At 47.2% G+C, this 11,602-nt stretch overlaps 1 protein-coding gene across 2 annotated transcripts in view; it reads right to left on the bottom strand.

Annotated features, from left to right (window-relative positions):
• Positions 1–122: 122 nt before the first annotated feature.
• LARGE1 (LARGE xylosyl- and glucuronyltransferase 1) overlaps positions 123–11,602 on the bottom strand; it is a 634,203-nt gene continuing 622,723 nt past the window's right edge. For both annotated transcript variants that reach the window (XM_010371404.2, XM_030915190.1), the window contains 3 exons: positions 10,623–10,769; positions 4,108–4,303; positions 123–1,671 (listed from right to left, as the gene is read on the bottom strand). In XM_010371404.2, the coding sequence (XP_010369706.1) occupies positions 1,474–1,671; positions 4,108–4,303; positions 10,623–10,769 (541 nt within the window). In that variant the 3' untranslated portion in view covers positions 123–1,473. The remainder of the gene's footprint in view (positions 1,672–4,107; positions 4,304–10,622; positions 10,770–11,602) is intronic.

The raw sequence follows: 11,602 nt of genomic DNA, 5'->3' as shown, positions 1-11,602 counted from the left end.
GAGAAAAATAGAATGGGAGAACAGAAAAGTGTGAAGTTGCTGTTTATCCGTTGCAATTTAGCTCTCTATGTCAAGGTGTGTCTCAGTAGCTTCTTGCAAGAGTGGGAGGGGAATGGGGAAGAAACAGTCTGTACTTTCATTTATTAAATGCAGCTTTCGCTGGTCACATTGCAACTCAATACAAACAGCCCAGCAGAGGGTAGGGCATTAACTCTTGTTCTCATCAATGTAAACACAACATTAATATTGAAGATTAAAGAAAATGGGTAAAAAGTCCAGTGTCTCCTCAATCTGTGTGAAGGTGAAGGTGGTTGCCTACCCTTGGCCAGGTCCCAAAGGGAGACTGAGGTTGTCACCTCTTCCCATCCACAGTGAAGCAGGCAAGAACCAGAGGAACCCAATCACGTTCTTCCTGTAGGTCTCTAGATGGATCCGTCAATCTTCAGAACTGGGCTTGCATGAGTTATTAAAGTTCTTCTAAAGGCCTGAGAGGTTCGTACCTTGTGTGTGCACTGAAATCGTTCCTTCAAAGCCCTTTCCCATGAATCAGTCACTGCCAATAGAAAATGTGACCGGTGTAAAACAGTCAGCCCTCGTAATGCCGCAGTCCGCATCGTGGCCCCTGGATTCTGGACAGTAGGGAGTTCAAAGTCACGGGAGCCTCGGTGATCATCCTGAAGGAAGCTGCCCATGTTTCAGTATTGGCCGAAGATGGCTGATCTCCTTCCCGGGCCACTGCTGATAGAGGGTGATTGGTAGAGGCAGCTGATTTTCCTGCAGAGCCTCAAAGGATCAGATTTTCTGTTTTGGATTGCCAGTCCCCAAAATAAACAAACAAACTCCCCAAAGAAAAACAAATAAAAACAAAACAGGAGTGACTTTGGGGATAAGGAAACCCATCGTCCCCACCTCCAGGACCCTCTGGCTACAATGTCCCCATTGGGTTTTTCCATGTGGTTGGTTCAGGTCATTGGTTTCCCCTCCGTTTGAATGCCCAGCTACATTGCAGGGCAAAGGGGAAAGTTTCCACTAAATAAAGACAATTTCGCTTCTATTTCCTGGGACGAATAACCCCTAGCACCCTGATTTCCCTTTCTCCCTAGTTATGATGCAAAGTATAATTATTAAAAAGCAACCAGAACATCCTAAAGCCCTGCCTTGATCTTGTGGCTTTGCAGTAAGATGAAAACCCTTTTACTCCCTCTCACCCCTTGATTTCCGAAAATTCTTGAAGAGACTCATCTAGGTGGGTTGCATATCTAACCTCTGGGAATGCAGGGTTGTGGGGCAGAGAGGGACTGGCTGGATCCTTGTGCAAGGTCTCTGTAGTGAGGGCAGCTTGGCTGGGCCAAAGAGATAAATAAAAACAAACCAAAAAAGCATGGCTCAATTTTGAATTTGAAGGCTGGGCCCCAAACAGCGAGTGGCACTTCCCCTGCAGCATGTCTCCCCCTAGTGGTGGGCTTCTTGGTGCTAGCTGTTGTTCTCGGCTGTGAGATATTTCAGGGCAGCAAAGCCATAGCGGCGGGACATGTCCTGCTGAAACTCTTCCTTGAGGGTTTTGAGACAGATGCGGTATTGCTTGTTGGAACGGAACTTGGTAATGTCGAAGCTGGGGGCATGAGGCATGTGGATCATGTAGGCGTTAGGCAGCACAATGAATTCATACTCCTGGAAGAAGACAAGAGCAGCGTGAGAACCTGCCAGAGCCTGGCCGGGGTCATGCATGATGAAGGCCCAAGAGAATGACTGAATGGCTAGTGAATGAATGACTTGATAATGGCACCCACAAGCATGTGGTACATGGACAGCATGATAGTTTTGGAGTGGGGCAATTCAGGGCTGTTTCCATGACCTTGGACCAGGAAACTGGCTTCTCTGAGCCTTCATGTTGTCATCTATAAGGTGAAAGTAATAATATCCTTGAATGATGACCATGACGGGGAAGCCAATACTGTATAAAAAGGGCTGAGCCGAGCTCATGGGCTAGAAAAGGTTTCTTAATAGATGTGGGCTCACACCCACATGGACACTCTAGGATGACACACGCCATGGGATATTCTCTTGCTCAATTAGCTGACATCTGTTTATGATTCCTCATAGGACTTAATGTGATCTGACAGCCTCAACAGATGAGTGCAAAAGAAGGTACCAGAAAAAATGAGCGACACAGTGAAATAAAAACAAATGTTTCGCTGGACGTAAGCTCACCAAGAACAAACCTCTCCCTGACACATCCTCATAGCAGGTCACACTGTCATCCAGTGTTCTCAACTTGGCAGAATACAGCTTAATTCTCAGACCAAAAATAAAAGGCCTCTGAAGAGCCAAAACAGGTGACCCAGATTTAGGTCATATCGCTTAGAGGAGAACTCAGCACACTTTTACTCAGATCTGTTTACTCTCATTTTGGACATATTGTCTGATAAGCTTTTGTTGTCTAGTTTCCCAGCCCAGAGCAGATAAGAATAAACTCGGGGAAAATTGGGATGGGGAAAGGTGGCTGTTATAGGTAGAACAATACAACAGCAGCCAGAAAAGACAGTTGCTGGTGAGGAATGAGTGAGAAAAACCATCAAAAGAAAATGCAAGATCTCCCAGAGCTGAACTGTCTGGGACATTTAATGGAGGGACAAAGAGGCCCCACCAACCGCACTAGCTCCATGGGTATGGGTGTTATTACCTGGCAGGTGTGCACTCATTGCTTCCTTAAGGTATTGGAAAGGGTAAGAGTATGTTTGGGACATGCTGCTGGCAAAGAAAAGAAAATATGCAACATATTTTCAAGAATTCTGTCAAAACTTTCTAAAACAAACAAAGTCCAGGTCTCATGGCTGGAAGTATTAACTTTCTTTGAACCAGTTCATCTCACAGTACTGCTGGACACATGAACACGACATTCCTTTGAAGCTGAAGCTGAGGCAGACTGAACACTGTTGCCCGTGAGTAGCACTCTGCTCATTCAAAGTATTATCAAAAATATGGATACTGACAGCCCTGCTTTCTGTTGTTAAATATGGACATGATTCTATAACCTTCTGTCTACATCAGTGGTTCTCAACCCCAGCGCTTCTCAATCACCTGGGACTGCTCTCAAACACTGGAACTATGGGAAGGAAAGTTCTCCTGGTGATTCTCGTGAATGGCCAGCACTCAGTATCCAACCTTAGCTTTTTCTGAATTGGAGGTGCTCTTGTTGAAAAATATGTGCACTGTGCACCAGGAGGAGAGGTCTTGGAGAAGAGCACAAAAAAAAAAACCAAAAAAAAAAAAACCCAAAATTGGGTTGGGGGGACCCAGGAATCCTTCTTCTAATTCAACCACAGCAGCTTTGCTTTTGTTTGTTTAACACAGGGGCTGAAAAATTAGAGCATGTCTGGTCCATTTCATGTTTTTGTAAATAAAGTTTTATTGAAACAGCCACACCCATTTGTTTAAAGACTGTCTAAGACTGAACTACAATGGCAAAGGTAAGTAGTTGAAAAGGAGACCTGTAGGTCTCATAAAGCTCAGAACACTTACTATCTGATCCTTTACAGAAAAAGTTTGTTGATCCTTGGTTTCACCTATTAGAATTCTGTAGATCTACTTTGAAGTAGGAGCTCAATATGTATCAATGGAATGAATGAAGGAGTTCATGACTAAACACAGTCTCAGAGTCACCACTCTGTTAGTAATGATGTATGCATCTACAAATCTTTTAGTAAAGGGTGGAATAATTAGCTGCATCTTAGCAGCATGCTTTGTTGTGTATATGGAACTCCAAGGATGCTTTGTGTCAGTTACGTGACTCAAAGGCCAAGTGACGAATGGTCACATTTGCGTGTCTTCATCATCAGGTTGGGTGAGGATGAGGAGGTGAAATGGTTTGTCACAGGAAACTCATGTTTACCTGGGTCCCGGCCAAGAACCCAACTCTCACCCAAGGGTTGAGGAAGGAGCAACGGTTTGGGATCAAGAGCCCGAGGATCAGTATTACCACTGGTCCTCGAGCATGCCTTATTCCCTCTTAGCTCTTGGCTTTCTTGTCTCCAAGGATCCCTTAAGCTCTAGGATCTAGGCCTCTCCCCGGTTGGCCGCACCAGGTGGATGCTCCGCTCTTCTCACCTGCACATCCAGTTCCATGATATGCGCCACTTTGTTCCAGCCGAAGCCTACAAACCTCCGGTCATACTCCGGGCAGTCGCGTCTCACGACAACATACGGCTCAAAATCGGCCTCCCACTCCACCCGGTAAGGCGTGGTGGCGGTCCGCCACTTGGCGAAGTTTGTGGGTGCGTGGCCTTTCGTCCAGACATGGTACCTGAGACACACGGAGAAAAGCCATTGGGTGGAGGGAAGGAAGGCAAGCTCTCCAAATGCAGTCGATGTGGAGGAGGAAGAGGTGTACATGGATGTAGTTCTTGGGTGAGAGTGGAACTGTCTCCTCCCAAAAGCTATGTTGAAGTCCTAACCCCCAGTGCCTGTGAATGGGACCTATTTGGAATCAGGATCTTTGCAGATATAATGAGGTTATGACAAGATCACAGTGGATTGGGGTGGGCACTAATCCAATGATTGCTATCCTTACAAGAGGGGAAAATTTAGACACAGAGACGCACTGCAAGAATACCATGTACAGGCATCAGCAGAGACTGGAATGATGGGTGCATCTGTAAATCAAAGATTGCCAAACATGACTGGCAACCACCAGAAAGAGGCCTAGGACCTCAGGGAAGAAGCATGGACCTGCCGACAGCTTGATCTTGGACTTCTGGCCTCCAGAATCATGAGAGAATGAATTTCTATTGTGTTAAGCCATCCAGGTTTTACTATTTTGCTGCAGCAGCTACAGGAAACCCTAATCCCATCTGCTATCTGCACACTTCACTAACGAGGAGATTGTCAATATGAAAAGGAACTCCTAGAGGGCTCCATGCTATTTCTCAGGAACTGACTGCAGGTCAGCTTGTGTAGAGTCATTGCTGCCAGAGGCCACTGTGGTAGGCAGGAGTATAAGATGGTCCCCCATGACTCACCCTGTACAGTGCTCTCCCCTTGGGGCAGAACCTGTGAGTATATGTGTGATCGCTCCTGGGATTATGTTACATTATATGGCAGAAGGGATTGTTGTAAATATAAATGAGGTTACTCACCAGTTTACCTTGCGTGAAAATGGGAGATAATGGAATCATGTGACCCTTTAGACCTGGGTCTGGAAGAAAGCAAGGAGCTATGTTGGGAGCTGCCTATGGGGGCCATGTGGCAAAGAACTAGACTCTAGGAGAGCAGTCCCTGGCCAAAAGCCAGCAGGAAAATGGAACCTTAGGCCTAGGAATGAAAGGAAAGAAATTCTGCTAACCACCAGTGATCTGGGAAGAGGAGAATTGCAGGTCTGCTGACTCCTTGATTTCAGCCCAGTGAGATCTCGAGCAGAGGATCCAGTCATTTCGTGGCCGGATCTCTGACCCCTAGACTGTGAGATCACAAGTTTGTTTCAAGCCGCTATGTTTGTGATAAATTGTTATACAGTAGTAGAAAATGAATATAGTCATATAACCATAATAAGAAACAGCTAATATTAGTTAACCACTTACTGTGTACTGAGACTATTTTAAATCTGTCTCTCTGTCTCTCTCTCTCTCTCTCACACACACACACAGAGAGACATTGTTTTAAATTCTTATAACTTACCAAATGTCAAAGTAAAAGCAGTAAGTGCTGGAGTTGCAATTCAAACCCAGGAAGCCTCGCTCAAGAGCCAGGAGCCTCCTTAAGCACTGGCTGGGTCACCTCTAACTCTCTCTCTCTCTCTCTTTTTTTTTTTTTGAGATGGAGTCTTGCTCTGTTGCCAGGCTGGAGTGCAGTGGTGCAATCTCGGCTCACTGCAACCTCTGCCTCCCCAGTTCAAGCGTTCAAGCGATTCTCCTGCCTCAACCTCCCAAGTGGCTGGGACTATAGACATCCACCACCACACCTGGCTAATTTCTGTATTTTCAGTAGACACGGGATTTTACCACGTTGGCCAGGATGGTCTCCATTTCTTGACCTCGTGATCCGCCTGTCTTGGCCTCCCACAGTGCTGGGATTACAGGCGTGAGCCACCACGGCCAGCTGGGTCACCTCTCTTACATGTCCCTGTCCCCCACACTTCCTGGCCTGTTGAACGAGTACTCAACAATCGTGCACTAAACTGAATGAATGAATGAGTAACCTAACAACATGACAGGCACCGGAGATGGGCCCATGTGTGGGATGGCAATATGCCTCTGAAAGCTACAGAGAGATGGCAGGAAGCTGGGCATCTAGTGAAGGAGTAGACAGGGACCAAGAGAACAGTTAGGAAAAGGAGTATCCAGAGCCGGAAAGAAAAGCTTCATGAAATGAAAACAGGACAGAAGGGTGGGAACCCAAGAGCTTAGCTGCAGAAAGAGAGGAATTGGAAGTCCTGGATTCTATCTCATCCTGCGGGCAGACTCTCCAAAGCAAGGGAGGCGCTGAGGGTGAGTGTTCTGTGTGGCCAAAGGGACACTTTCTGGCAGGGAACGCAGCTGCTTCCTTCTTTTGCTTTTCTACCATTGAGGCTGGACTCCCCCCAAACCCTCAGGGAACTGGCCAGTGTGGATGAACGGGCGGTGGCCAATAGGTGGGCTTTGATCAAGTTGTGCTGTTGGGTGAGACAGCCAGGCTCGGGGAGGGCAGGAACTTGAACTTCAGCCCCATCAACACAGCAACTTCCATCAAAACCAAAGCCACTTAAATGGAAGAAAAATGAAAGGTGAAGCAATGTCATTTTCATGGAGTGTGGAAAAGGGATATTGCGGGAGATGTCAATCTTGGGTGTGATCCAAAAATTAGGCCCAGAAGCAGTTGCTTTTCCATTGGCGAACTTGCTGAACGGGCAGTCTTGACACCTGATGCCTTTGACAGAACTGACACAGCACAGCTGATGGTCGTGAACTTGTATGAGGTTTAAAGCACAGCACAATGGAGTGATCGGGCCAGGGTTCAAATCCCACCTCTGCCACTTAGGAGCTGAACGCCTTGCAGAACCAAATGCTTTAACTAGGCATTAATTTCCTTTTGTGTCAACTGGGGAAAATAGTACCTATCTGGTTGAACTGCCAAGGAGCTTGAATGAGAAAATGTAAAGAGCCTGGCACAATATCGGCATAGAAGAGGAATTCAATAAATGCTAGTTTAACAAAGTGGTTAAAAAACAATGGTTCTGGAGGCAGCCTGCCTGGGTTGGAATTCTGTCATTCAACAGGTATGGGTACATTAACTACTTGGCACCTCTGTTTCCTTCTCTTGGCAAAACGGACATAGCTGTATCTACTTCATAGATTTGTAATGATTATGTGACTTGATTCACACACAGTACTGAGCAGTTTCTGATACATGGTAATTCCTCAAAAAAAAAAAAAAAAAAAAAAAAAAAAAAAAAGAGGCCGGGCGTGGTGGCTTAAGCCTGTAATCCCAGCACTTTGGGAGGCCGAGACGGACGGATCACGAGGTCAGGAGATCGAGACCATCCTGGCTAACACGGTGAAACCCCGTCTCTACTAAAAAATACAAAAAACTAGCCGGGCGAGGTGGCGGGCACCTGTGGTCCCAGCTACTCGGGAGGCTGAGGCAGGAGAATGGCGTCAACCCGGGAGGCGGAGCTTGCAGTGAGCTGAGATCCAGCCACTGCACTCCAGCCTGGGCGACAGAGCCAGACTCCGTCTCAAAAAAAAAAAGAAAAAAAAAAAAGGGAGAGAGAGAGAAAATTCTCTGTTATTTCTCCTTGTTTGCTTCCCAGATATGACGCCGATTCCTAGTGGTCTTGCTCTCAGTGATATTGACAGCCATATTATTGGCCATCCATTTTTAGAATCTAAACTGTTGGACAATGATAATGTGAAAAGGAAAGGAAAAGAACGGGGAGGCGGTGCCATTGCACTCCACTGTAGGGACAGCTCGGTCAGTTCTACTCATCTGGCTGAGGAGGCAGCTTTGATCACTTCGGCCTGGACACTGACAGCCTGCTGAATGGCTGGGCATCACAGGGTGCAGTTAGGTTATAATGAACCTATTGTTCAAACAAGCCCCAGCCTGTGAATGACCTATTGCCAGGCCAGTAGACACCGAACTTTGAGTCTTGCTGTCTGAGACTAGCAATGCCAGGTAGCCTCCTTCCCCGCTAAAAAAGGGATGGGAAGATGAGAGAGGTTTCCTAGGTACACCTTACAGGATGCTACTGGGGAGAAGAGATTTGGGGCACTTTGCTTTGAGCAGTGGTTCTCAAACTTGAGTATGCGTTAGAATGATCTGGAGGACTGGTTCCAACTCCAGAGTTTCTGATGCAGGAGGTCTGGGCTAGGCTTGAGCCTCTGCATTTCTAACAAGTTCCTAAGTGATGCTGAAGCTACTGGCCCAGGGACCACATTCTGGAGCCACCGCCCTAGAGGACTTGTAGGGGTGTGGACGCTTTCTCATTCTAGGTGTAGTAGGGAGCAGATTTCGGCTGCTCAGAGGCTGAAGAGTTTGTTATTTGGAGAGCAGGTGACAATAGCAATCTCTCAGAGACAGGGGCTGTAATTTAGCATTTGGCATGATGGCTTGCAAGCTGCTGAACAGAGCGGCAATCATGGACACAGCAGGCCACACCCCAGCTCTTGTGGCCACAAATGTGGCTGTGGAATGAGTTCTCGGTTCACCGTGGTATGAAGATGGCAGGAAGGATGCCTTGGAAATGTGTCAGATGCTCAGACTACGGCATCCATGGGAGACTCAGACTCAGGTTTGGTCTGAAAGTCTCCATTTCGAGGAGCAAGTTTTTACCCTGCATTTTAAAACACTGGGTTAAAAAAAAAAAAAAAAAATCCAGGACTCAATCAGTAGCCAGATGGTATTCTGACTAAGAACACAGGTTCCTCAGACCTGGGCCAAATCCAGGCTCTGCTATTTACTGACTGTGTGTCACTGGCAAGTTGTTAAACTTCTCAGAGCCTCAGTTTCATTATCCAGGCAATGGGGATAATAGTATCTGTCACATAGATTTATTGTGAGAATTAAATATGTAATCACAGTGCCTGGCACACGCTAAGCACGCAATAAGTGGTAGTTATTTTTTTCGAGAAGAAGGAAGGCTTGGGTTGGGTGGGGGCCTACTAACTCTTCCAGGTCACTTTCTAGAATTCTTGATAGAGGAAGAAGGCTGGAGTTTGAGTCCTGGCTCTACTGGGACCTCTCCACTCCTCAGTTTCTTCGTCTGTATAAAATGTGAAAAATGATAACCTCTGAACTGTTGAATGAACTACCCGTCTCATAGTTATTTTCACAAGATATAGTTTATTTGGGGAAACTTTCTAGAAATTTCTAGAAACTTAATCGTGGTATGAAAACCCAACTTATTATGACTATAGTGTTTTCAATAAAACACCGATGGTCTAGAAAGGTAGGCTTTTTAGCTCCAAGGAAGTGTTGGCCATTCTGACATCATTCACAATAGTGGCCTCGCTTTAAAACTGGAGCAGGGCCAGGCGTGGTGGCTTACGCCTGTAATCCCAGCACTTTTGGGAGGCCGAGGTGGGCAGATCACCTGAGGTCAGGAGTTCGAGACCTGCCTGGCCAACATGGCGAAACCCTGTCTTTACTAAAAGTACAAAAATTAGCCGGGTGTGGTGGTGGGCACCTGTAATCCTAGCTACTCAGGAGGCTGAAGCAGGAGAATCGCTTGAACCCGGGAGGCGGAGGTCGCAGTGAGCCGAGACCATGCCATTGCACTCTAGCCTGGGCAACAAGAGCGAAGCTCTGTCTCAAAAACAAACAAACAAACAAACAAACAAACAAACAAACAAACAAACTGGAGAAGGCGGAAGCACCAGCCCTCTCTTCAGACTGCTCAGTTATGGCACGCAGCAGGCCACCTACTTCTCCCTGGATCACTACATGTAATGCTGCAGCCTGTCTGTTTGCACCTGTGCAGTGGCACAGACTCCTGCAACACTCGGGACAGGTGACAGGGGAGCTCCCTTGCAATGTTCCTGTAGGACTCAGGGGCCTGGGAAAGAAGGAAATCAGGGTTCCATTTGCGATGGTCAGTTGGGCAACAGGAAAGCTGGCTGCCACATGTGCTGGGTCACCTTGATGACTTGAATTTGTTAACACAACGGCTATACATCCCCCAGGCCTCAGGGGCTCAGAGAACAGACGACTCATACCACAAAGAAGAAGGAAAACCACCGCCATGGTGCTAATAGAACGAAACCCACCTACTAAACGAATGGATGGACAAGCACACAAAAGAGAGAGCTCGGAGCCAGGAGATGGGAGCAGGAACCTAAACTGAGTTTAGTAAAAAGGACAAACAGAAATAAGCTAAACCTTCCTACCCTTCAGCCCTCCAAACATGCCTACCCTTCCATCTGAACACATAATGTCTGTCATCCATGCACAAAAAAGTACATGGCACGTACCGGCATGGGGGAGAGGAGGGAGATTACACAGACATTGTCTGGAGAAAGTGGTGCTTTCCTGGCGTCACAATGGACTAAGGTGAGCAACAAACTTCCGGATCGATAACTTTGGCATCTGGGTTTCCCAGGAGAAAGAAGGCCTTCGAGCAGCTCCAGAGTACAGCAGATAGAGCCACTCACCTGAATGTGAAGAGGGTCCCCATGTCCAGCATTGACAGCAACTCCGCTTTCGACTTGGGGAAGGAGAGCCGGTAGCGCAGCGTCTCGAACGCGGGGACGATCATTGCTTTCTTGGTGTTGGCAAGGTCGAGCTGGATGACAGACTTCCTGAAAAGAGGGGACAGGCAGAGAGACAGAGTCCCTGTGACACCAGGCCAAAGTCTTTTCCCCATGAGGGCGGGGTGGTCACTGGCCCAGGGAAGTGTGGGAGAGAAAGCTCAGGTCAGACTCTCAATTAAAGATGGGGAGACTGGGCCAGGTGCGATGGCTCACGTCTGTAACCCCAGCCTTTGAGAGGCTGAGGCAGGCAGATCACTTGAGTTCATGAGTTCGAGACCATCTTGGTCAACATGGTGAAATCCCGTCTCCACTAAAAATACAAAGAAATTGGAGGGGCGTGGCGGAGCACACCTGTAGTCCCAACTACTTGGGAGGCTGAGGCACGACAATTGCTGGAGCCAGGGAGGCAGAGGTTGCAATGAGCTGATATCATGCTGCTGCACTCCAGCCTGGGTGACTGAGATAGATTCTGTCAAAACAAAACAAAACAAAACAAAAAACAGGCAAAGAAAGGAAAGAAAGGGAAGAAAGGAAAGAAAAAAAAGGAAAGAAAAGAAACAGAAAAGAAGGAAAAGAAAGAAAAAGAAAGAAAGGAAAGAAGAAAAGAAAAGAAAAGAGAAAAGAAAGACAGGGAGCCCTGGGAGGCAAAGCAGCTTGCCAAACACTTGCGGAACCCAGTGTGGAACGGGATCTGCTGTCCCCGAGAGAGCGAGCTTGGTCTTCCTGGAGAATAAACAGAGGGCAGATCAGACTGAGGGGCTAGGAGAACCTCCCACACATTTTCAGTGTGTGCTCCTGCCAGAGTCAGGCACAGAAGGAAGGCTTCAAAGGACCACAGGGGTTACAGCCCAGTCTGCTTGGTTCCCTGTGCTGGTCAATCA

The sequence above is a fragment of the Rhinopithecus roxellana genome, chromosome 13 (assembly GCF_007565055.1).
Source record: "Rhinopithecus roxellana isolate Shanxi Qingling chromosome 13, ASM756505v1, whole genome shotgun sequence".
NCBI classification, from domain to species: Eukaryota; Metazoa; Chordata; class Mammalia; order Primates; family Cercopithecidae; genus Rhinopithecus; species Rhinopithecus roxellana.
This window is presented reverse-complemented; position numbering and strand designations above follow the sequence as displayed.